General features: G+C 38.4%; 1 protein-coding gene across 1 annotated transcript; it reads left to right on the top strand.

The window, feature by feature from the left end:
- Positions 1-376: 376 nt before the first annotated feature.
- LOC121948971 (TBC1 domain family member 8) lies at positions 377-24,928 on the top strand. The gene is given in 21 exon segments (XM_042494543.1): positions 377-689; positions 7,170-7,280; positions 7,988-8,106; positions 8,320-8,548; positions 9,395-9,635; positions 11,941-12,148; positions 14,553-14,750; positions 14,845-14,994; positions 15,920-16,045; positions 16,048-16,072; positions 17,511-17,725; positions 18,250-18,367; positions 18,978-19,263; positions 20,852-20,993; positions 21,452-21,550; positions 21,686-21,754; positions 21,853-22,123; positions 22,995-23,060; positions 23,189-23,275; positions 23,405-23,514; positions 23,890-24,928. Coding segments are annotated over 21 exon segments (3,402 nt in total). The 5' UTR covers positions 377-562; the 3' UTR covers positions 24,295-24,928.
- The last annotated feature ends 2,913 nt before the right edge of the window (positions 24,929-27,841 follow it).

The following is a 27,841-nucleotide window of genomic DNA, read 5'->3' as shown; positions in this document are numbered from 1 at the left end:
TAGATGTGTTATGAGATCTTTTGTGCCAAAATGAAACAATATATAAATACCAAGCTAATTGAGACAGGCTATTTTACGATTTGGAGATCTAAAAACCTAAAATTAAAAAAAAAAAAAAAAGTAAATAATATGACATGATCTGATATATGCCAAAATAATATATATATATATATATATACCAAGATTTAATTTATTTAATTATTTTTATAAAATTGATATATGCTTTGATCCTCAGCTTAAGTTATTTTTATTTGAAAATTAAAGAATGACTCATCCTCAAACTGAAGGAACCGATTAAGCTACAGAGTGCGTCCTGCTCTCTCAATAGACGATCTTTGTCTGGTGTGTACAGCTGCTGCAAGTCGGGCGTGAGGCGAGGAAGTGTGAACCCTGCAGCTGTCGGGAGTGCAGGCGAAACTATGGATAAACCCGAAAACCCGCCGCTGTAGGATCGATAAGGCCGCTCCCGAGCCCGGAGGACCGGCGGGGGAAACTTAATCCACCGCCGCTGCAGAGAACGAGACGGCGGAGGGCTTCCTCCGGTCCCTCCCTGCTGGAAGAAATGTGGCTGAACCCAGAGGAAGTTCTGCTGAAAAACGCTCTGAAGCTGTGGGTGACCGAGAGGAGCAACGACTTCTTCCTCCTGCAGAGGAGGAGAGGCCACGGAGAGTCCACAGGCAGGATCACAGGTAAACACAAACAACTGTATCAATACAACAACAACAACAACAACAACAACAACAACATTTAAAGGCGAGCTCACAGGCAGGATCACAGGTAAACACAAACAACTGTATCAATACACATCAAAACAACAACAACAACAACAACATTTAAAGGCGAGCTCACATAAAAACAAACAACTGTAACACCACAACAACAACAACAACCACAACAACATTTAAAGGAGAGCTCACAGGCAGGATCACAGGTAAACACAAACAACTGTATCAATACAACAACAACAACAACAACAACAACATTTAAAGGAGAGCTCACAGGCAGGATCACAGGTAAACACAAACAACTGTATCACAACAACAACAACAACACGACAACAACAACATTTAAAGGAGAGCTCACAGGAAGGATCACAGGTAAACACAAACAACTGTATCACAACAACAACAACAACAACATTTAAAGGTGAGCTCACAGGCAGGATCACAGGTAAATAAAACAACAAATAACATTTTAAGGAGAAGACAGCAGCTGTGAGCATACCGAGTAAAGAACAAAAATCAGCACAAAACAGAAGCAGAATCACGAACAGGATCCTGAGAGGATCCATGAGGAAAAGGAGAAAGTAAAAGTGCTATTAAAGACTGTTGGACCAAAGTTCAAGGAAATTGTGGTTTGTTCCCATCACAGGAAAGCCCCTGCTCCAGATATTTGGTTTATGACAGTCTGTGTGTGTGTGTGTGTGTGTGTGTGTGTGTGTGTGTGTGTGTGTGTGTGTGTGTGTTGCCATGGCAACCGATGCCTGGAAACCAAATTTATAACTTTATGGCAACTTGAATTGAACTTGAATAGGTGGGACTAGACAAGTATTTCGCTTCTTCACACTCCTTTTTGGACATGAAATGTAATATTTATGTCGCTTATTGAAAAAATCTGTTAGGATATATATAAGCTCAGTAGTTTTTTGTTTGTGTTTTTTATTTGCATAGTATTTTAGTTTTTATAGTTATTGTTGTTTTTATTTTTTTAAATAATGCATATTCTATTCAATTCAATTTATTTGATTTCCTTCAAAAACACAGGGACAACTGCACAAGAAATGGCCCAAAAACTGGCAAAAGATAAGTTATAAAGTTACAAAAAAGAGACGTGGCGAAGTGTAAAGGCATGATAATGCCCCAAAGAGCAGATGTTTTAAGCCTAAACAGGTTTTTCATAACAATAACCAAGTGGTTTTGGTGCCTAAAATGAACCACACGTGCTGTTGAAACAGAATTTTAACATATCCTCTGCATACTAACACACACGTATCTGTGGTTTGCAGAAACATGCAGCGCCAACATTTATTATAGCGATTGTTCTGTCTCTGTGCCGTGATTAAAATGTGTCACCCTGCTGAACATTTTCTGTATTTAGGATTATTATACAAATTTGTGACCACGTGCTCGTTGCAGCTTCAGTCGCCTGACCGCTCTCCACCGCTGCTGTGAGTTACAGCTCTCCTCATGACGACCTGTTTCCTCTGTCTCGCTTCCTCTCTGCGTGCTTTGTGTCTGCACATCAGGCCTCTCTGACACGCTGTCAGTCGTCTTTACAGCAAATTTAGGCGACGAGGGACGCTTCAGATCATTAAAGCAGCTCATACAGTGTCGTCTTTATCCTCCTCCTCCTTCGCTGTGAGGAAACCAGTCCAGAGCTGTCCTCATAAAACAGAATAGAAGGAACTTCCTGGCCGGGGTTTACTTTGTGTATGTGTTTGTTCTCTCTGTTCCCATAGCGAGAGGGATGAAGGGTCAAGTCCTGCTGTCACGTCGTTCAACATTAACTAATTAAACGAGCTTCTCTGCGGCCTTCCTGCCACACAGGCGGAGGAAACAACACGGAGAAGGGTTGTCTTTTTGTTGTTCAGATCTGACTTTTAAAAACATGTTTTTAGCTTCAAAGATAAAAGCAGAAGCTGATTTCCAGTGTGGCCTCAAAGCTGTGAAAACACACCCGTGATGACATACCTTGAGCGGGATTTCTGAGCAGGGCTGGGCAGCTGCACATCTGCAGCTAATCAGATCCTTCATACCAGTCTTTGTGTTTTTATTTCTACACAAATACTTTTCTCCTGAAGTTTTGTCTTTAATGTTCCTGTATTTGACCAGTTAGCTGTCATTCGGTGCACTGACGTAAAGCAAGACAAACATATATTTAATTTTGGTCAGTTTAGGAGCAAACTATGGAGGCCTTGAGGGTCAAAACACTACAGCATTTTATAAAACACCATTTTCTAAAACAAATCACGGTATTAGAAAAGAAAAAAAGAGTTCAGGAAACAAAATAACATTTACCTAAAAACTTTATGTAATTTCCTTAACATTACAACATTTCAGAAAATAAATTACCATTTCTCATAACTCCACAATAATTCCCAAAACACTGCAACATTTCAGAAAACACTCCAACATCTCGGAAAACACAACATTTCCCAAAACATTACATTATTTACTAAAACAAAAAACAAACAAACAAAATAACGTTTCTCAAAACCCTACAATATTTCCCAAAATGCATAAACATTTCCGTAAACTCTATGACACTTCCCAAACCAAAGTAACTTTCCTAAAACACTCCAACATTTCAGAAAACACTTCAGCATCGAAGAAAACACAACATTACATTATTTCCTAAAACAAAAAAAGCATTTCTCAGAATCCTACAATATTTTCTGAAACACATAATTTCCCAAATAATTACATTTGCATAAACTCTACGACACTTCCCAAGATAAAATCACTAAACACTCCTCAAACTCTCCAACGTGCCAGAAGAGAAAACTGCATGAGCAGAGACTCTAACTGAGACAGGTACAACTGAGCAGTGACTCCTTGTTTTGTTTTGGGAAACTTTGTAGTGTTTTCTGAAATGTTGCAGTGTTATGACCCTCAGGGCCACCGTAGCAAGCAAACATCACAGTCTTGCAGATATGAGAGCAGATCTTGTATTTGTTCTTCTCAAAGCCTCGTAAAGGTTTCTCCCACACTGCGAGCGTCAGCAGAGAAAGGCGGCGGTTCTTATTGACTCCCCGTTCTGGATAGTTTGCCATTGTAAACCCTTCTGGGCTTTGTGGTGACAGACGGATGGTTTTGTGTTGCCAGGCTGCCGGCTCCGCAGCTCCAGGCAGGTCGACTTCGACTCTCAGATACAGTTTACATTTGGCCGAGAGCCAGAGCTGCTGGGAGAGACTTTTATCTTTTCAAATCTCCACCTGCTCAAAGTTTCACCAACAAAGGCTGTAATAGTCCTGGATCAAAGTTTACGACAAATAATATTTCATGCTGGCATTCAGTTTTATACACACCCTAAATTTTGTAGTCATTAAATCGACTCAGAGCATCATTTCCAAAGCTGAAAAAAGCCTTTTAAATGTCCAGTGTGTAAGATTTAGGGGGATATTTTGGCAGAAATGGAAAATAATACTCATATGTGTTTTCTTCAGTTTAAAATCATCTGAAAATAAGAATCATTGTGTTTTGGTTACGTTTATATCTACAGGTCCTCTTCCAGACTCTGTCATGTTGTTTCCACCGTAATTCTCCTACAAGCTAGGAGCACAGCACAAGTTTCAGTAAACGTCACCTCTAGACGCCACTAAATCCTGCACACTACACTAGGGATGGCAGTTTCAGTTAATTTGGCTCTCAATAGAGCGCTCCAGGGATGACGTTTTTCCGTAGGCCGACGCAGGAGCTCATTAAAAGGCCAAGGAGATTTTTCCATCGGATAATTGCTGAAAAAAAGCTCTGTGGCGAATAAACGTTTATGATGCTTTCCCTTTTTATTCAGCAAGATTATCTTTACAAATAAACACCACTTTTATGATTTTTAAAGCCTAAATGCAATTGCAAGAAGTGAAAAATGAATGTTATAGGCTATGAACAAACTACACTACTGCAGGTTTTATAGGCAGACAACACCGAAGCTGTTGAGTTAAAATCAAAACTCAGCCTCCAGCGTCAGGAGAACTGATACTGGTCCCTCTTCCTGTTCTCTCCATGCATCACTTGGTCGTTTTGTTTGTACCAGAACAGAGAAGACACAGCTGAACACGGAGATAGAGATCTCACAGCCCTCATCCTGCTCAGTCATAACTCTGAGATGCACGGTTGTACTTTGTTGTGGCAGCTCGCATTTATCTGGCTGATATTGGCTCAGAAAACCAAAATGCTTTCGGCAGTTCAAAGTAAAGCTGCGTGGAAAAAAACTTTGCTTTGTATAAAGAAGCGAAACGTAGCTTTTAAGTGTGATTTCTTAATTGAAGTCACTCCTGACTGCTGTAAAATAAGGCCTGCAATTACGCCTACCTGAGGAGATGCATCATAGCTGCATCACAAACATGATTAAAACTACATTCATCCCATCTAATGTTTGCGTGCTTCAGTATTTTGACTGTCTGAAGGCACCATGTTATATTTATTTATTCACATCATTGAAAACAGTAACAGAAAACAGGTCAGAAATAAAACAGAAAAACAGGTGCTGGAGAGGTTGGAAACCCAAACTGGCTCATAGAAATACCTCACAGAAGGTAATTCAATCAGTTACAAGTAATACAATAAATGGCAATACTTCAATGCAAGCAATATACAATGAGGTCAAACAAAACAATGCAAAATGCAAAAATAATACAAATTATAAGTATGTGAGTGTAGGTGAATGTGTGTGTGTTCCCACAGTCATGATAAAACCTGGAAAAGTTATTGAATTTTGCTGTCACATTTTCCAGGCCTGGACCTAGACCCAGCTGGTTTAATCAAATCAAGTCTATTTATTGTCTGTTTAATTAACGCAGGTGACCTTTTCTTGCTTTAATGTAATTCCTAACTCTGACATCGGCAGTATGAAAATGTGCAGTTACCAATGCTACTCCTCCAGTTAATAACAACACTTTTAATGATGATAGTAATTACATTAAAGTGGTAAAAAACAGTTTATCAATTTTTATAAAGAATATTTACTACTTTCTATGACTAACAAACAGAAACAAAATGAGAAGTTAAAAAAATACATTTGTAAAAAAAAAATAAATTATCCTTTAAAAAAAATTGATGAACAATAAAGAGTTAGTGGCCACTAAACATTATAATAACTACAAAAATGGCAATAAAAAGGACAACATTTAAAGGTAAAGGCTGAAAAACATCAATCGTAAAGTAATGGGATGTATTTTCTCCTTTGTTTGTGTGTTCTCTTGCGTCTCAAGTCACGACCTCTCTGCCTGTTTTAGCCCTGTTGGTTTATTTCTGACATCCGGCTGTGAAATATTTCTGACTGTGTATGAACTCTTCACTTCTCTCGTCCTCATGATGCACACAAAGACAAACTAAAACATTCATTATGTAGTTGTTTATACTGACAGCAGTGAGACTGTGTTTTTGTAATATATTTTTTCTGATTTCTTTGGGCCAGTGGACTTTGACAACTGAGCCGAGGTCTGATGATCCAGCATTTCAGATTGTTTTGGCTAAAGAGGAATTTATCCAGATTGTTGAAAGTTCAAAGCCAGCATTTGTGATCATATGGGGGTGTGTTAGTGCCCGTAGCATCGTGGGTAACTTCGTATCTGTGACGGCACCGTGAATGCTGAAAGGTGCATACAGGTTTTGGAGCAACATATGCTGCCATCCAGACATCCGTGCTTTTCCAGCAAGACGGTAGGCGGGTTTTCATTTACCTTCCCGTTGCACAAATTGAAATTGTGAATATAAAATACACCTAATGGAAACACCACAATTTTGAAAAAACTACCATTTATCGCAAAAAAGTTTTTACGCTCTCCAAAAACCCATTGACTCTGAGACGAGGAAGCGCAGGTGCTGAAATGCAAACAGATTTCTTGGTTTTAGGACTCATGCTGCGTTCCATTGCAAGTTCAAAGTCGATAATTTTTGTGTTGTTTTTTCTGACATCTGATCTAAATGCGTTCCAGTGCATCTGCTTGGGAAAACATGGTTGGAGAAAACGTTTTGGCTGTTTTCAGGTCTTAAGTGGGACTCATGCAGACTCATTGATGCAGGTAGCTAATAGAGACGGGAGGAGGAGGCTACTACACGCTGGCAAAGACTTCTGTCAAAAACAAATCAACTGAACGGAAATGTGACTGCACAGTTGTCATTGCACGTTTCACAACACAAACACTACAGACAAACAGGTACTTACCCGAGATATTACCGAGTTTTCGATTATGAATCCTGACTTGATTCCTTGATTTTTCTTTGCACTTTCCGAGTCAGAGGTTGTTCCGAGTACAACAGGACGCAGCGTGATTCCTGGGGTACTGCATTGGCCAAACCATCATGTAGCTAAACAGTAAATGCACAAAGTAGTGGACAACTTATTGAGCAATGACTTGAGACACTGTCAATAACAACGTGACTGCTGTTTGAGCTCTGTCTCTGTTTGCATATTTTTAACCGCAGTCTGATTCTCCGCCGTCTCTTTAGGTCTGCTGGTGGGGGCGCTGGACACAGTGCTGGACTCCAGTGCCAGGGTTACGCCCTTCCGCATCCTCCTCCAGGTTCCCGGCTCCCAGATCAGCTGGGTCATCGCCAGCGGTGAGATTAACCATCAAGTCTCCATCAGTTCATGTCTGACACTTTGGGGTTTTTGGTTGTGTTCAGTTTTATCTGGGAAAATTTCTGTGTTTTTTTCTGTTCCCTCATCTGACTCATGAGATGTGTCATAACCAATCACAGAATATAAAGATGGACAACGTGTCCCCACTTCGTCCTACCGTACAAAAATGAAGCCAAAATATCCTGAATACATCTGCTGCCATCTTGCGCTGATGATGTCATTTTGGAGCCAGAGTCTGCGCAGCTGCAGCCGTCAAACCTTTGAAACCCGAGTAAATTGGTTTGATTTCTTTCAAAAACATGGAGAGAAGCTTCATAAGACATTGCCCAAAAATTAGTCAGAAATTAGTTAAAAGGTACAAGAAAATTCACTGAAAAAAGGCAAAAGAAGAAAATTAAAAATTAAAAATTTTAAAATATAAACAAGAAAATTACCTGAAAAAATTCCTGAAACTTGAAAAAATATATTATACTTTTTTTTGTGACATAATTTCTAAATATAAAATAATACTAATCATAAACATAGTTTTCTGGACATTTCCTCCTTGTTTTTTTTAATCTTTTTTTAATAAAATAACTAATTTTTAGGTCATTTCTTTGTCTGAACGCAGCACAAGAAAAATGATGTCGATCGAGATTTCAGAGGGTTATATTTTGCTCCTGTGTTTCGTCTTTTTGTCCATCAGGAGCCGCCATAGAAGAGGTCAACAAGCACTGGGACTGGCTGGTCCACAACCTGCTTCACTCTCTGTCCGTGTTTGAAAACAAGGAGGATGTCGCCAGCTTCGTCACGGGAAAAGTCAAGGTGTGAATCCTGTCAGAGGAGGATTTTAGTTTCTGAGTCGTGATGACGAAGCTTTCTCTGTGGGTTTAAAATGGATTTAAAGCATTTGTTGCATCAAAGTAAAACATCTGCCTCGCTGTAGATAATAATATGATGATGAAACCCTTAATTCTCGAGCCTTTCCACGACGTGAGGCCAAAAAGTGCTCTGAAGTCTGAGCTCCCTCCTCTACAGGGCCTTATTGCGGAGGAGGTTCGGGGTCGCCAGGCCGCCCAGGAGGAGGATCCGGAGAAGTTCAGGGAGGTGCTGCTGAAGTTCGAGCGGCACTTTGGTCTCCCCTCGTCGGAGAAACTGGTGACGTACTACTCCTGCTGCTGCTGGAAGGGTCGGGTGCCTCGGCAGGGCTTCCTCTACCTCAGCATCAACCACGTGGCCTTCTACTCCTTCCTGCTGGGGAAGGAAGGTCTGTACACCAAAGTGAGGGCTCGGATTTTCAAAACAAAACGCTGAGCTCAAAGTCAATTAAGGAAGGGTCATTCTTCACTTTAATTAACCCTTTGACACCTGAGCAAATTGGTAGGATGTTTTTCAAAAACACGGCAAGGCAATAAGCAAGTTAAGAAGAAATAAATAAAAATTTGCACAAAAAAACATGGAAAAAGTACAAGAAAATTATCTAAAAAAAATTAGGAAGGAGTTCATTCTTCACTTTTTATTAACCCTTTGAAACCTCAGCAAATTGACTGGATTTCTTTAAAAAAATGGTAAAAGGCAATTAGCAAATCAAGAAGAAATGAACAAAACTTTGCAAGAGAAAATGTAAAAAGTACAGGAAAATTACTTAAAAATTAGGGGAAAAACAAAGGAAAAAAGTCAATAAAACAAACAAACAGATAAACAAACAAGGACATGACCTGAAAAAAGTGCTTCAAAGTAATAATACTTTTGTAAAACAATTTTAACAATATATTTTATGACCTTTATTTTCTTGGACATTTTCCTTAGCTTTTTTTTAAAAAAAATCTAAATCTTTTAATTTCTTGCTAAGTTGCTAAATTGCCTTTTCCCCATATTTTCAAAAGAAAGCAAACCAATTTGCTCAGATTTTAAAGCTTTAAATACTTGTGAAGGCGTCTGAATGCAGCATCAGAAAAGTGATGCCAGGCCAAGCTTTAAAGGGTTAATACATACTGCATTTTCACAGTTGCAGTTGAGTTAGTAAAGTTCTTACTGTTGAAAAAGTTTTTTAGGAATTTGTTTGACTGTCAGTCTTAAGACACTGTAATATTTTCCCGTCTTTCCTCCTCAGTAAAGTTTGTGATTCCCTGGGCGGACGTGACACGGTTGGAGCGGGTCTCCACCGGTCTGATGACGGAGGCGATCCGGATCACTACACGGCAGCGGCAGAGGGAGTTTTCCATGTTTCTGAACCTGGAGGAGGCATACGGGGTCATAGGTCAGCTGGCTGACATTGCCCTCAGGCGGCTGCTGGACAGCGAAGGCCTGGAGCTGGACCGGGTCCTGCAGCAGCCCGCACGCATCACCAAGAGGTCAGTGCTGGTTTCTGTTACCATCAGAGGGAGAAGGAAATGATAAATTTGGGCTGTTTGAGAATGAGAATGAATGTAAGATATAGATATACTCTGTATGGACAAAAGTATCGGGCCACTGACACATTACACCCACAGGAGCGTTCATCACATCCCATTCTGAAGCCACAGGCATTAATATGAAGTCGGTCCCCCTTTGCAGTTATAAGAGCTTCCACTCTTCTGGTTCAGGCTTTTTACAAGATTTTGGAGTGTGTCTGTGGGCATTTTTGCACATCCATCCAGATTTTATACACCTGTGGCAATGGGACTGAATGAAACACCTGAATCCAATGATTAAATGTCCCAATACTTTTGTCCATATAGTGTATTTCAGTTTTGGGAATCAAAGTCTGGAACGGACTCAGTGATGAGTTGAAATTGAAATCTGCTTGTAAAAAAAAAAAGCCTCACAATGTGATTACAGTTAAAATGCAAAATGATTAAATTTTGTTTCTTTGGTTTTTCTGTTATTTTGTATGTTGGAGGATTTTTTATTTTTTTACATATCGACATATAAGTTTTGCCCAAATATGAGTAGCAGGAAAATGCCGCACCAGTCTGACTTTACTTGAGTTTTTTTGTTGGTTCAGTTGCTTTCTGCAGCCAGCAACATGCCTGAAGGCAGCTACTTTTAAGTCTCACACGCCCATGGGTGCACACATGGGTGCAAGTATATTTGCTACTTAAGCAACATGGGTGTGAAAATGACAGCTTTTGTCGATCTGAAATTAGCAATGACAGTTGCACACACAAACATGGCTTCTCTCGCACCTCCACAAAGCTGGTTAATCACTGTGTGAAGTGAGCGTTCCTGTCGCATCGTTTATTATGGGGCACCGCTCCTCCTGATTAATGTCAGGAGGGTGTGAAGGGGAGGGGGTTTCTGAAGCTTATCGAGCATCCGGCAATCAGCTCTGAAGAAGCAGCTTAAATATTTCACGATAACATGACAATATGTTAAATAAACGTTCAATTACAACCCAAGTTTTTATGTTCACACAGACGTAGAAATGTAAAAACAAAATAGATTTGGCTCTCGACAAAACTTTGTATTTCAGAGGTTTTTATGAAACGTATACAGCTGGCTGAGATAAGACACTGATGTGCTGTGTCCTTTTTTATTTTTTTTATTTTAACATGTATTGCCCTCTGTTTTTTTTTGATAAAACAAACCTGATCTGCCTTATTGAAGATGATATGCCACTTCTACTGACAGCGCTCCTGCTCAGACGCCGCTGTCACACACCGTCATACTTATTTCTGTCTATGTAGAAACCTCAAAAACCATAACGGGAAGTCGAGTTAAAAGTAAACCGCCTGAGCTGCAGAGCAGATGTATGAGTGCAAGGCAAACCACAACACAGACTTTTTTTTTTTAGCAAATGTATTTACAGTAGACGGGGTTTATCTGAGCATAAGTGACGAGACAGAAAGTGAAAAAAGGAAGAAGAAATGAAAAGTACATGTGAGGGGCACAGGAACCTGGGAGAGTCCAGAATGAGGGAAATAAAAACATAAAAAAAGAAGTAGAAAGTCCGCATGCAGGTGAAACAAGCCACTGAATGTGAAATACAGGCAATGAAAATATAAAGTACTTTATTCCATTAAAGAAATAGCAGTTGCTGCAGTAACTGTATTATGTACTTTGGTTGTATGATGATGAATAAATTACCACATTTTATAAGTCAAATTATGCACGACATGACTTTAAAATGTTGATATGATGAATATGAAACATAATGACCGAATGTATTCATGTTTTGCAGAAACATACAGTCAATGCCAACATATTCTTGCAGTTATTGGGCTGATTGAGACAGTTTTTGGCTCAGGCTTGTGTCCATTTGTGTCACTCGTGGATTTCTCCAGGACGTTGCTTCAGATCTATAACCTTAAACCTCTTTTTGAATTTGATGAGCTCGCCCTTTTAAATTTTAAATAACTTACTACATTCACATGATGGTAGAAAAAGTAGAATTATTGTTTTAGTCCGACTAAAACTGCACTTTTAGAATACATGTGAATGTGTCTGCCCAACTGAAATCGGACTAACACACCTAGATAATGCGGTTGGAAGTCGAGTGATTTTGAAAGTCTAGAAGAGCCACAAGATTGAATCATTTTCATCCTCATTCGAGTTCATTAAGTGCTAATCGTGAATCTGCAGTGCACCTGTTCTCTCTTGTTTCTGTTTGTTTTGCTTCCAAACATTTTTTTTCCATCTATCACCTCGTAACGCTTTTCTCTATCATCTTCTCCACAGGATCTTGGAGGAGCAGGCTCTAAGGGAGTACGTCCTGGCTCTGTTTCGGCTCCCTCGTGGTGAAAGGCTCCACGAGGTGGCGTCCTGTTCAGTATGGACGCCACACGCACGCTGCCACACAGCCGGCACGCTCTACACCACCGACAGTTATCTGTGCTTCTCCAGCCGAGAGGAAGGCAGCTGCATCCTCCTCATACCCCTCTCAGAGGTACGATACCTGCATCACAGCCGCTCCGACCTTACCTGGTCTCCAACAGTAAAATGTGGTTGTTAATTTAAATAAAAATTAAAAAATACACACTGAATTTGGACAGTAAGAAAATATAAGACAATCCTTTTTTATTCCCACAACAGGGAAATTTGCATGACGACAGCAGCAAAGGGATATCAAAGCAATGTATGTTTAAGATAAATAAAAGAGCAATATAAATAGAATAAACAAGAAGCAAAACTCAAAAAAAAAAAAAAAAGACAACAGTTTTTGTGTGACTTTACAGTTTGTCTCTTTGTCCTGAGCGACTTTATTCTGGGCCCTTTTTTATCTGAGAGTTTGTGAAGGAGCTCTGTGTGTCTGTAATGGTCGTGTGATTTTAGCTGAGTTTGTCAAACAGTCTGTGTTTACTGTGTCAGCTGCTGGTTAAAAAGTAACACGTTGGTTTCATGTGGCTGATAATGTTCACACATTACAGAGCAAAGGTGTTATTTGCTGCAGTAACGAAAGTGACAGTTAGTTGCGTGTTTCTTTAGTTAAAGGACGGATTTAAGTTGATAGAGGGTAGTTATACGCACACCAAAAAATAAAGGAAACGCTCACTCGATGTCACACGTCTGATTAAGATGTTTCAGTCCTGCTTTGATCATCAGGCCACAAAAAAAGAAGTAAACAAACATCAAAATGAACAACTTTTTTTTTTACCTAACGAAGATCCAAGGAGGATCAAAACATGTCTGAAATAAATTTGTGTGGCATGGAGTAAGTGTGCAGCTGTTACCTTTTTCCTGAAGGACAAATTCAACCAAATTCATAAGAATATTTAGTTATTGAGAAATTCACTAAAATTAAAAAATTAAGATATTAGGATTTGAATTCTCAGCTCTTACATCCAGGGTTCCCACATTCATGGAAAACCTGAAAAAGTCATAAGAATTTCACAATCACATTCTCCAGGCCTGGAAAAAGCCATGGAAAAAAATAATATGGTCATTGAATTTGGTTGTGTGTCGTGAGAGGAGTAATTGCATAACATCACTCAATGGAAACGTAAAAACTGACATTGTGAAAATATTGCTTAAGTTTTTCACAAATCTTTAATGGAAACCAACCTACTGAAGAGACGTGCGCACACATCTGCATTTATAGAGCAGCCAGTAGAAATGCCCTCTCCCTTAAATGACACTTCAGTGCAGTTTAATCACTATATGCTCAAATTGTATTATTGGTCTTTTGATCAGAATAAAATCTACAGTTGTATATTAATTAGTCACGTTACAGATGCTTTTACGATTGTTAAAGTTGTGAATTTTGTGCCACTCCTCCTAAATGCTCAAATTACACACAACAATGAAGATGAAAGTATTGACAGATTAGATTAACCTTTTTACAAATGGATTTGCATGTGAATGTAAATTATTATATTCAAAGCTCGCAGCTTTTTGAGTTTAGTTTCAAAATTTAGAGATTAGTGGCCTGATGTCCAGTCTGATCATGTGAGGAGTCATGCGTACTTTCTTTCCTCCGCTGCTGCAGTTTAATCCTCCATTTCCTCTGTTTTCTGTTGGAGCATTGTCCTCAGATTACTTAATCCGTTTCTGCTAATAAAGAGGAATTCCCCGTCTGCTCCTCCAGATTTTCTATAGTCTCTTTTATTCCTGCACATGTCCCGTAGAGCTGTGTTTTATATTTTAGACTGCGTTACTGTGACTGCGAGTGATACAGTTGTTTGTTTAGGAGAAATTATCTAAATTTATCTAGCTCACTCGTCTATTTATCTCTGGTTTAACCTTTTGAACCTTTTTTAAAAGCTATGTGAAAATTTCAAGGGAAAAAATGATAGAGAAAAACTATATTGCTAATTATCATAATTACATATTCATAATTATGTTACAGAACCATCATCATTTTTCATAATAATTGTAAGTCATTTCCCTTTTATTTTTTTTAATTTATATATTTTATTAGTTTTCAGGGAATTTTCTTGTACTTTTTACTAATTTCTAGCTCATTTTTGGGTCATTTTTCCTTTAGTTGCTAAATGCCTTCTTCCCATGTTTTTGAAAGAAATCAAGCCATTTTTTTAAAGGATTAAAGAAAATTTGTGTCATGAGGAGAGTTGTTGTTTAAGATGCATCCTGATTTCTAAAATAAGTTGTTTTATTGTAAGCACCTTATGTTGCAATTTTGCATGAAAGGCGCTTTATAAATAAAGTTGAATTTAATTTAATTGAAAATAATAACCCAGATTATTTCTATTGTTGTAATGAATAGCAAAATGTATTTATACTTTGATTATTTATGTTGGATCTTTTATATTGTGCTATTTGATGTAGATTTTCTAACAATTTGATGGAATAATAGAACGTGTTTTGGTTTTTTCCTCCGTTTCTTTCATCAGGTGTTGTCAATAGAGAAAGCGGAGAGCACCAGCCTGCTTCCTAACCCCGTCATCGTGAGCATTCGGACAAAGAAGGCGTTCCAGCTGATCGAGCTGCAGGACCGAGACGAGCTGGTCGAGAGCCTGAACTCCCGACTCCGAGCTCTGCAGTGGAAACAGTCCATGTTTCGCAGCAGGAAGGACGGCAAGAGGAGTGTGGTGCGTGCGATGCTTTAATGCAGTTTAATTTCAATATATTAAAAAAAGAATCTGCAAAAAACAGATGATGTTTTTCTCCTCATATTTTGCTCAGACCTCCCCGACACCCTACTACACCTTCTACTATGACACCAGCTTCTCAGATGAAGAGGAGAAAGAGGAGCAGGTTCTGCGTAACACCGTCAACAGCGAGGCTCTGATGACGGCCTTCCACCAAAACCAACCAGGAACCAACGGCACCAAGGTGGAGTGGAGTCTGACATTTCAAGACAAGTCAAACTCAAATTTTCGATCACCGTTTAACCCTCTGAAACCTGGATCAGCATCGGTTTTCTTGTGCTGCATTCAGATGCTTTTTACAAGCTTTTTGACCCTTTGAAACCTGAAAAAAATAGGTTTTTTTCTTTTTAAAAAATATGGGGAAAAAAGGCAAAGACCAACTTGAAAATAAATGTATCAAAAATTGTAATAAAAAAGTAAAAAGTGACAAGAAAATTACTTAAATGTTAAAAAAAAAAAAAAAAAAGTTAAGGAAAAATGTCTAAAAAAAACAATATTTGTAATTATTTTACAGAAAAAAAATAACACATTATCTAAAGACAGTTTTTTTTTTTCATTTTCAGAACTCTTCTAGGTCCTTTTTTGCAAGAAATGTCCCAAAAAAATAGCAAGAAATAAGTAAAACATGCAATGAAAATGACTACAAAATGGTTTTAAAAAGAGGGGAGGATTTTTTTTTTAAGTTGGAGAAAAAACCAACATTTATAATTATAATGATTTTATATTTAAAATTATGTTACAGAAAAAAATATGATCTATAAAATAAAGTCCTAGATTTTTTTTACAGAACTCTTTTAGGTCTTTTTATTTATTTATTATTATTCTTTTTATTTTTTTCACTCTTTTGCTTATTTTCAGGTTATTTTCTTGTAGCTTTTTTGCAGTTTTTTGGGCCATGAATTGTTTAATTTGATGTTGCCCTCTCCACATGGCTTTGAAAAAAATCAAACCAATTTGCTGGTGTGAAAGGGTTAGCCATAGAAAGGGTTAATCAATTTGAACACAATTTTCTTTCCAGGCACGCAGATTTTATAAGAAAGACAAAACGGTAACATGTAGTGCATGGAAACATGGAAATCTCTGACTGTGTGTTTTATGGATTTGTTCAGAGTATGGAGCAGGTGAAGGAGCGTCTGTGGGAGGATCATTTCGAAGAGTTCGGCCGCGGCGTCCACATGTTCCGCACGGAAAAGATCCAAAGACTTGTTGCCATGGGGATACCAGAGTCGCTGCGGGAGGGGAGCTGTGGATGACTCTTTCTGGTAAGGGAGACACCTGAGGCTCTGGCCTAAAAAAGCCCCAAAACGAAAGCACTACTAAGTGTATTAGAACCTGCTTTTCCACATTTTTATGCAGAGTCAGTAATTTGATCAGTTCTCTGAATGCTGGCTTTACTGTGGATAGTAAACAGACACAAAACCGCATGCACATTAGGGATGTCCCGATCAAGGTTTTTGCCCCCAGTCACGATCCGAGTCATTTGATATTGAGCATCTGCCGATAACGATACCGATCTGATGCTTGGATTTACCTGGACTTTGAATTTTAACATCCCTGGTCACAACAAATAAAAATCTGTTACAATATTATTCATTACAGCATTATAGTAAAACTAGTTCACTAAAATGAACGACACAAATTTTAATTTGCTTAAAAAGTGGTGTAGCAGCTTCAGTTGAAGATGAAAAACATTGGAGTCGCATTATTACAATAAAACCTAAATATCTGCCACTAAACATAAAAGTGTTATAGGCCATGTAATCTACAAGATTTCTGTACGTTGTAACAGCTGTAACAACATCTGTTTTTTAACTCTGTTTTAATTTTTTTATTGCTGTTTTTGCTGTCGTTGTTTTTGTTTTGTTTTGCCTTTTCATTTTATGGTATATCATCTTTGCTGCCAAGACTGTTTTATTTATGTGTAATATCTGTTTAATTGACTAATAAATATATTGTTTTAAAAAAATAACAATAAGGATTGGGTGGGACGCATGCTCAAAATAACCGATCCTGAACGATTAAAATATGCGTTGATTGGGCCTGATAATGATGCATCCGAACCAGTTGTTGCATCCCGAGCGCACACAGAATCGATCAATTATTTATTTAAGGTTTAACTCAAATAAAATATGATCCCATCGGCTACTTTGACTTGCAAATAGACATAAGAGCATAAACTTATAGAAGCGCATGTGTGTGTATGAACGCAGCTTTGGTCTCACATCCTCTTTTAATTTGTCTGCTGCCACCACATTTTTTTTTTTTTTTTAAGATGATACCTTGTCAGTCAGAACCAAACTCTGCCAGCTTTTATTTTAGGTTTGCTCTCACTTCCTCAGCTCCGACTCAGTGAGGCTTTTTGGAGCAGAAACTGAAACTGATAAACATCAGAACCTGGAAACAAAAATAATTTGAGTGTTTGAGTGGAACAAAAGCTCACAGACAGAGAAACTGGTTATCCAGTTTATTAATAATCATAGTGAAATCTTGCATTTTGAAAACAAACGTCACAGTACTGTATGTTGAAAAAAACTGAAAATGCTCCGGATGGATATTTAATGGTCATAAAGAACATTTCTTTTTTTGTTATGATGTGTAAACGGATGAGAGCTGAGAGCAGCAGCTGTTTTAAAGCTGCCGGTTTTAAGCTTTAGAGAACACACTGCTGCTGTTTGTTCACAGTCTTTCTGGTTTGTGCAGACGCGTCCTCCGAGCTGGAGTCTCATCAGGGATATTACACCAACATGGTGCAGAAATCGATGGGACAGAGCAGCCTGGCCACAGAGGAGATTGAGCGGGATCTTCACCGCTCTCTGCCGGACCATCCCGCCTTTCAAAATCCTACCGGCATCGCCGCACTGAGACGTGTCCTCACCGCCTACGCTCACCGCAACCCCAAGATCGGATACTGCCAGGTAGGGACCTGATGATCTGAGCAGCAGCTGAAAACCACATAAAAAAAGCATGCAGAGACACGCCACGGTGAAGAATGTCCAAAAATGTCCAAAAACATCACAATATAGCATGTCAAAAACACCGGAAAATGTCAAAAAAGTCATCGAAAAAAATCATAGTATATCATGTTGAATAGGATTATAGTAGAGTACATCAAAATAAAGGGTTGAAAAAGTCAACATTTCATATTTTTGAAAACGCTATACTATAGCATGTCAAAAAATCGTTCAACAAAGTCATTGTTACAAATGTAGAAAAAAAAGTCATAGTTTAGCATGTTGGACAGGATTATAGAAGCACGACCCAAAATGGCAAAAAACAACATCAGCATACTATAGTATGTCACCCAAAATCACATAAAAAGAGCCATAGAGTAGTATTTCGTCCAGAATGGCATAAAAATGTCACAGTATACCTTTCTCGGCTGTCTTTAATGGGTATGATTGTTTATGTCTTGCATCTTCCTCTTTCTTCTTCTGTCCAGTCGATGAACATCCTGGCGTCGGTGCTGCTGCTCTATGCTAAAGAAGAAGAGGCTTTCTGGCTTCTGGTGGCCGTTTGTGAGAGGATGCTGCCCGACTACTTTAACCGCAGGGTCATAGGTAAGACAACAAACGAGCTTTATTCATTGATATTCACTTCAGACGCTGTCTCTCCTTGTTTGAAATCACTCACAGCAGGCCTACATTTTGTGTATTTCGCAGCTCTTTGGTCTAAGCTGCTGCACAACAAACCTTAAAAGGCGTATTCTGAGCCTCTGAAATAAGGACTCATTTCCTGTGTTTGTGAAGCAGTTTATTTATGATATGTGAGGCTCTTTTGAAACAATTTCCTCTTCCTATTAATGTCCATGTTTGTGTACATCGTTTAAACAGCAGCAAATGTGTTCTCAGAATTTGAGTCGTTTTATGTATTTGTTAATATTAACAATTTCCCCAAACTGTTGCCCAAAAGGGACACAAAAAAAACCAATAATCCTTAATCCTTAATTTTATTTTGATTAAATTAAAGACATCTCCTCCATAAATTGATGCAGAAAATGCACAAATTGGTTGCATAAAAAAAAAAAAATCACCAGCTAGCAGAAAAATAAAATTTCCTTTATTTTGGTAACCAGCCACTCCACCACGACCAGAGACATAAACAAACAGACTTCCTTATGCTTGCTGCTTGCGTGACTTCAGTATTATTCTTCATTATTCCCCCCTGCAGGCGCTCAGGTGGACCAGTCCGTGTTTGAGGAGCTGATCAGGGAGCGTTTGCCTGACCTGGCTGAGCACGTTCCAGATCTCTCCACGCTCTCCTCCGTCTCCCTCTCCTGGTTCCTCACCCTCTTCCTCAGCGTCCTGCCCTTCCACAGCGCCGTCTGCGTGGTCGACTGCTTCTTCTTCCACGGAATCAAAGCCATCTTCCAGTTGGGTCTGGCAGCGCTGGACGCCAACGCTGCACAGCTGTCCGCCAGCATAGACGATGGACAGGCGCTTATGATTCTCACAAGGTAGATACACGAATATTTATACAACCAGAACACCTCAAAAAGTTTAGCTCAACATGAAAGGCAGTTTTTAAAATATGATTGGAACTAACGCCACATTTAGCGATTCAAAATGACTTAAAATCCTCTTTATGTCTAAATCCCACAATCATGGAAAATCTGATAAAGTCAAAGAATTTCACATTCAAATCAGTTTTATTGGCATGAATATCTGTCACATTGTTGCCAAAGCAAAATAACAGATTATTAAATTATTACATACACTGAAGAAATATATTTTAGAAGCGTATTATATACATACAGTCTTATTTACATAGATAGGTACATGAATACATACAGTCTTATTTACATAGATAGTTTCACAATCACATTTTCCAGGCCTAGAAAAATCATGGAAACTATAAAAATTATTGAAAGTTTTGGAAAAGTCATGGAATTCTGCAGTGTGTAATGAAACAGTTTTAATAATTGTATATATTGGAGTCACATGCAAGGAAGCAGCACCCTCTAGTGCCACTTTGGCTTCAGAAACATTAATGACTTTACCCTTTGAAACCTGAGCAGATTGGTTTTATTGCTTCAAAAAAAAAAAGATGGGGAAAAAGAGGCCATGACCAGATTGGCAAGAAATGTCTCACAAATTTGAAAAAAATGAAACGTGACAAGAAAGTGACGTAAAAATTAACTGAAGAAAGGGAGGCAGGGGGGTTTTCAGCAGTTTTTTGGACGTCACATTTTGATATTTTTTATAGTATGACATTTTTATGCTATTTTGGACAACATACAATACACAGAGTTTTTTTGTGCTGTTGTGGATGTCATACAGTACTATGACAATTTTATGCTATTTTTGACAATATACTATAGTATGACAATTTTATGCAATTTTGGACAACATGCTATACTTTGACAATGTTGTGTGATTTTGGACAAGATACTACACTATGACATTTTTGTGCAATTTTGGATGACATAATATTCTATGAGTTGAACTTTGACAATTTAGTTCTATTTTGGACGACATAACTATAATATATTTTTGTGCCTTTTTAGACAACATACTTTAGTATAACATTTTTATTCTATTTTGGACAACATGCTATAATATTACAATTTTATGTGATTTTTGACGACATACATACTGACAACATTTTTGTGTAATTTTTGATGACATAATATTCTATGACATTTTTTTGCAGTTTTGGACAACATACTATAGTATGACATTTTTGTGTGATTTTGGAGGATATACTACAGGACGACATTTTTATGCTATTTTGGATGACAGTATGATTTGAGCATAAAATTCCTAATTTGTGAAGTAATTAGGCTCTAAATATATCATATAATTTCAGTGGAGTAAAAAGTGCAATATTTGCCTCTGCAGTGTAGTAAAGTAAAAGTGGAAAGTGGTATGAGATCAAAATACTCAAGTAAAGTACCTCAAAATTGTACTAAAATTGTACTAAATTGTAAAAGGTACAGTACTTGAGTAAATGTACTCTGCTACATTCCACCATTGGTATTAAATGGAGGGAATGGGATTACTTTTGTGTTTGAAAATGTGAACCCTCTGCTCTGTCCTTTGCAGCTTCCTGGACCAGGTTGGAAGTGAAGAGTCGTCTCCTCATCCGTCCTCCCCGCCTGCTGCAGAGGAGACGAGCAGCAGCGACACCGACAGTCTCGCTGTACACCACACGAACATCACCGACCTCATCAACGAGTCCTACGAGGTGAGAAACGCACAAATGCAGGGCTTATATTGGGACTTTTAACAAGATTTATTTAACCCTTGAAAACCTGAGCAATTAAACAAAAAAAAGAAAATAAGAAGGAAAAAAACACACAAACATAGAAATAACCTGAAAAATGTGCTTAAAAATAATAATGATTTTGAAAATAACTTTAAATATTCTTTTCTTGAAATTTTTCCCTCTCTCTCTTTTTTGAAATTATAAATCTACTAAAACAGCTGCAGTTTTTGGGACATTTGTTGCTCAGTTGCTCATGGCGTTGCCACCCATGTTTTCAAAGATGAAATCTATTCGCTCAGGGTTCAAGGGTTTAAACTGTTGAGAAAGGTACCTGAACAAAAAAAGTACCAGAAAAGTGAAGTCGATCCCGTTTTCAAAGGGTTAAATGTTGCACTGAAGCCCCTCTGTATTCTGCTGTTTGTGTTTCCTCCCGTCAGAAATTTGGAGACCTGACGGTGCGGCAGATCGAGAGGCTTCGCTGTCGACACAGAATCCAAGTGCTGCAGGCTCATGAAGACACCACCAAAGAAAACGCTGTGAGCAGATTAGAGAATATTGGTGTCCTTATGTCACACAGTCTGACTGTAAACTGACTGAAAATAAAAATATAAGGCTGATGGAAGCGTTCAGCATCATCTCAGACCTCCGTCTCCTCCTGTGTGTCTGTGCAGTTGAGACTGGTGACTCCAGATGTTTCCATCTCTCCAGAAAACCTGGCTGACGTCTACGACCTCTTCAAGGTATCTCCTCCGACAACCAAACGCCGAATCCACAGAATTATCAGTTGTGTCTTGTGTATAGTTTCAGACTTCTTTTCTCCTCCTCCTCACTCATCCAGACGGAGCACTTCATCAGTCTGTACTGGGGCGACAGCAGCTCTGCAGCGGCGGCGGAGTCTGCTGCGTGGCGTCACGGTGACTCCGGTCGCTCTTACATAGAGCGGCAGTACCGGCTGGACCGGCCCCAGTTCAAGAGCCTGTACGCGCTGCTGACGCCGTGGCCCGGCGGCTCGAACCAGCACGCCGATACGCTGGCCAACCGCACCTTCACCCTGCTGGACCAGGAACGGCACAACCTGGTCACCTTCAAGGAGTTTGCCGGCTGGCTGGGTAGGTAGAGGGAGGGAAGAACAAAGGCAGATTTAGACACACGTGATCCCCCTAAAAAGAGTATTCTTAGCTTTAAAGAGGCTGGCACTTGAGTTTATCCCATAACCAACATTTTTACGGTTTAAATCGTGTCAAAACACCCTTTTTTGTCTGCTCGTCAGCAGCGTTCATACACATTTTTACCAGTAAATTTACATGGCATTTACGAGGCAGATTTTAAAGACCGTACACTCTCTGAAACAACCATTGATACTCTTATCGGTTCTTTTTTATCACTGTGTAATGGCTTTATAAAATATGTATTATTTTAAAAGATAATGAATTCAGAACAGGATTAGCACTGAATATTTAAATATATTTTAGGGACTGTTTACCATTTATGAAAGAGGAGGGACTTGGTTCTTTATTTAGGCTCAGGAAAGGGGTAGACAACTTTAAATGGCTGTGTTTTACAACTTACTAACTGTTTTGGTTTTCTTTAAAAAATCTGGGCAATTTAAAAAAAAAAGTTTCAATTTATCTCCATTTATCATAACCAGAAATTGTGTAAACAAAAATTATCTTTGGGTTTTCAAATTTTCAATGGTCTTTGAACACATCATGTGCAAGGAAACCAAAACTTTTCCAAAACTTTTCCAGGCCTGGAATTGCTTTTTGCAAATTCCATCGCTTTTCTTGGTTTTTCATGACAAACAAACCCTGGTTTTGACTCCTTAAAACTCTTGCTTCTGTGTGATAAAAATTATTTTAAGCTTAAAGCTGCAAATGCATCCAGGGGTACTGCTGGGTCACATATATAAACTACAGTACTATATAACAAAGTGTTGCACATGTGATGTGTTTAACCCTTTATTCTCTCTCTGTCTCTCAGACACTTTATACTGTGAAGAGCTGAATGAGAAAATAAGGCTGCTGTACCGTCTGCACATCCCGCCAGGTTATTAACTCTAAACGTGATGACAGTCCGAAGAGCCTCAAGCCAAAGTTAGAGCTGTAACTGACTGATTTATTTTGTGTGTGTGTGTGTGTGTGTGTGTGTGTGTGTGTGTGTGTATCTATCTACAGCTCTGACAGAAAGTGAGGATGACCCCTCTCTGATGAAGAGCCCCCTGCTGTCCACAAACAGACCCCTCTGTGTTAATCTGCCCTCAGGTGGGTCTTGACACACTGAATAATTATCTTAACACTTCAGAAAAATGTGCAAAACACAAGCACTGTAGTATTTGTTAAAGTGTGATTTAACTGTAAGTTTTTTGAGTCCGGCTGTGTCTGTTGTCCCAGGTGTGGAAACAGAAGTGAAAGATTACCAGGAGCAGCTGAAGCAGATGCTGCAGGATCTGGTCAAAGAGAGGGAGAAAGATGTGGAGAAGCCTCTGCCGCTCATGAACCAGGTACGACTGGACGATGTGGACAAAGTATGGTATCTAAGTGTGTTTACACTGAACGGCGGTACGCAGTAGATACCTCAGTATTATCTACCAAATGGACAAAGTGTTCAATTGCAAATAAAAGAAACGTGGTGTGTGCACAGACGTAGAGGGGGTGGGGTTTACACTATATTATGACTTTTTTTGACATACTATGACATTTTTAAAAACTGTACTATGACATTTATTTTACATACTGTGCAATAACTTTTTTTGCACACTACACTAGACATTTTTTGACATACTATACTAAGAATTTGGATAGTAGAAATAAATAATAAGCAGTAATAATAAAAACCATCGTGATGAAACGCTGACATCTGATCTTTCCCTCCACAGCACGAGTTCATCCAGTTCTGTAAAACGCTCTACAGCATGTTCCACGGCTATCCAGAGGAGAACGACCTCTTCCAGGCCATCGCTACGGTAACCAGTCTTGTGCTGCAGATCGGTGAAGCCAGCCACCGTGGAAACAGCTCGGGGTCGGAGGTCAGCAGCCAGGAGGAGGTGAGAGGACCCACGCAGGAGTCCACTGAAGATGCCGGCCGAAGCGATGGGAGCTCGCCGGCAGAGAGCGAGTGGACGGTCAGCTACGCTCAGATTCTGGCGTCGCTGCTCACCGAACAGGCGCTGGTAAACTTCTTTGAGAAGCCGCTGGATCTGTCCGCAAAAATCGCAGAGGCCAAGGAGAAGCAGTATCACCAGAGGGCGGGTTTGCTCACGCTGCAGCAAGGGACCAGATGACTCCGATGTGAACTCTGAGCCACAACACAAGTCCAGTTTCTAATGAAGAAAACCACAGTATCAGTATCATTTGACACAATGTGACAAAATGGAAAATAAACAGCCTTAAAGTTATCGTAGACATTCACTAAATCATTAGTATGACTGCTGACACTGCAGCCACAATAGGAGGACTCGGCCTGTAAGAAGGAGTTTTTTTTCCAAAACATTTTGAGCCAAAAATAGAGTTTTCAAGCCCCAAATCTCAGCAGCAGACCATGTAATGGTCGACCCACTGGTATCAAACAGCCACGTGAGTCACGTTTGAAGTTTGTTTTCTGTGAGCCTGGAGAAATGTTAATTAATGCCTTCTTATGTTGCCACGACGATGCCTGATATTAAACTGTGTTATTGTCACCACTTTCTAATAAGAAACCTTTTATGAAGTGTTAATAAGTTGTGACTAACAGCTTTGTTAAAGGGATAGTTTGTTTCTTTTGAAGTGGGGAGGTACTAATCTATAATCAGGGTTTTAGCTACAGTCAGGTTCAGATATTAACACCCACCAATTACCAAATGCAGGTAGATTGTCTATTTGGCACATAAATATGAGGTCTGTACCAAAATAGGCATGTAATAAAAACTTTGTTACTAATCTTGACAGCATTTTGGCATCATTTACAGGTGCGCTGCTCAGCTCTCTTACCGCATTACTCCTCACATTCTTGCTTTTCAAAATAAAAGCCCTAGTATATACAATGCAGCAGCAGCAAAACTTATTTTGGCCACCTCAAAAAAAAAAACAGTTATATTTAGAGTATTATCGTCACTTTTCCATGCCGTGAAGACAGCCCTTTCTGATGGGGAACTAGGCTGAAAGTGAAACTTATCTACGCTCTCTTAAAAGCCAGACTCCACTGACAGAAACAGGAATTTTACCTCGCAGAACACAGGAGCTGCTGGTCTACCACTCCTCAGTTGGTGAGGTTGTTTGTGTTATTTTGTGACTTCGGTATTTTTAAAGAGTTAGTTCGGACTCTCCAAAGTCACACATTAACACACACAAACTAACTGATGGAGGCAGCAGGAGACCAGCAGCTCCGGTGTGCCAACAAGGTAAAATCACTGTTTTTCTCAATGAAGTCTGGATTTCAAGAGAGCCATTTAACGGCTTCATGTCCTCGTTGGATATCATTGTCTGACAGCAAAGTAAAAATATTTTAAAAAACAGCAGACACGTAAACTGATATTGATTTTTTTTGGAAGCTAAAATATGTTTTGCTGCTGAAGTATATTGCATAACCATCATACACACTGACTATGGATAAGTACCTCACACAACTCAGCTTTGAAAGATCCAACCCTTCCCTTTAAAGACCAAACAATACTTTACTAATATTGTATAGATCACTTATAAGCCATTAATTTGATAAACTTGCCAGGCTGTGAAACATCACTAGTGAGTCATTCATAGTCAAGTCATAAAGAATGGGAATAATACAGGGTTAAATCTGCTGTTATGAATATGTCATTAACAATATATGTTATACATTTCTTACTTTATATAAAAACCAACAGCCAAAGTTAGGGAGTAATTTGTAATTAAAAATGTAAATAAGTTAATAATAACGTGTTGTTGTTTAGAGCGGGTTACAAGTGTCCTCCTGGATGACGAGATTTTCACAACCTGACAACCCAACTAATTGTTGTTCCAATTAATGGCTTATGAGTGATATATAAAGCACTAATACAACCATTAATTCTAACAAACATTTTGTCTGAAACCCTAAATAAATGCTGCCTTCTCAGAAAGTTATACCAATAATCCTTACAAAGACCGGTGCAGCAAAAGGACAAATCTAGCATGCTTATATAGTGTTCTTTTTTATTGATTTTATAACTTTTGTTTCTTTAATATTAAATGTTTTCACACGCACGCACCTCAAAACGAATCTATTTTTTAAATTTTTTTTCAAATTGCCGAAAAAAAAGATCCACGAAAATACAACACTGCTGGAAATATCCTGTAAAATAAAGACATTTATAAAATCACCTCGCTTTTGTTTTCTCTTCTAGGAAATTTCTCAGTTTTGAGATCAATAAAGTATATCTATCTATCTATCTATCTATCTATCTATCTATCTATAAAGGAGAAGAAGTCGTACATCAGGTTTATGTTTTCACTTCATTATTCCGTCTGACTTTGTGTCATTTTTAGATGTTTGTTTGGGAGAGGTCGTTATTTGCAACATTTCAAAAGATGTTTTTTTTTGTAAATTTAAGATAATAACTTCCTGTCCTGTTCTTGTAAATGTGGTCCACCACTGCTTATAATTAGTGTATGAATTTTTAAGGTTTTTGCCACAGATACTTAACCTTTGACCACCAAATTTTAATTTGATTAAGAATCTGCAGCCACTTTATGAACTAACCACATTTACATAAGTACTGTGCCTAAATACTTTGTATTTTACTTAATACTATATACTCTATACTTCATAACATTTCATACAAGGATATTGTACTTTTTACTTCACAACTTATCTGTCAGCTTAATTCACTACAGACTGAGATTTTAACATAAAAAATATATAAAGAGTTTCTAAACCATGATCACTGATGATTTAATCAATTAGCCAATTGACAGATAATTAATTGCAAACTATTTTGATAAACGTGTCTTTTTCTGTTGTTTTTTTTTCATATATATAATTTTGAGGGTTTTTTTCTTTTTTTCTTTTTTTAGCTTTTTACTTTTAATACTTAACGCACAATTTCCTCATCATACTTTAAACATTATAATCCAGAAGTTTGTTTAGGTCTGACACTGTCCTGTAATGAAGGAGACATGTAAATTACTTTAGTTTTTGGACATATCAAAGTAAAATGAATTTTACGGATTGAATAATATCTGTGATAAATACCAGCAGACTCATTTATCAGCTGTAATATAACAGCAGTGTAAAAACAGACTTCAGCAAATCAGAACTAAGTATATAAACATAGTAGTATGTATATATATAAATACATATAGTTAAATGTTAATGTATAATGCGATCTGTGAAGTTAAAGTGGGCAAATTGACCAAAAAACAAACAAAACTTAGCTATGCATATAGTGATACTATAATTGCATGGCTTCGTTAGGTGGCATTTATGTCACATTATGGCTCAACAGGTTGAATAAAGAGTATTTTTTAACGTTTCTCTCTCAGCTGACAGATTAGTGTCTTTTTTTAAATTTATTTATTTATCTAATTTTTTTTCTAAAAAATAAACTACTTTCGTTTTCAGATGTATAGGTCTTGGTGTGTGTGTTTTTTGTTTATGTGTGTGCGCGCGTGTGTGTATGTATGTGCGCGAGCGGCAGCACCTGTTCGATGCCACAAATGGAATGCTGCGCTCCCACTCCTTATATGGTCATACTGCGCCTCAAAGGGAAGCTGGTGTCACGTTTATTATTGTCCCACCCATAAACCATCGGTTCCCTGTCTTTTTAAACAAAAATTAACGCGCTGTAGCCCCGTTTAAAATAGTTCTCTGCTTTTTACGTAAATACGCTTGCTAGA

Source organism: Plectropomus leopardus, chromosome 10, assembly GCF_008729295.1.
Source record: "Plectropomus leopardus isolate mb chromosome 10, YSFRI_Pleo_2.0, whole genome shotgun sequence".
Taxonomy (NCBI): domain Eukaryota; kingdom Metazoa; phylum Chordata; class Actinopteri; order Perciformes; family Serranidae; genus Plectropomus; species Plectropomus leopardus.
Note: the sequence above shows the minus strand (reverse complement) of the source record. Positions and strands in the feature narration are given on the sequence as shown.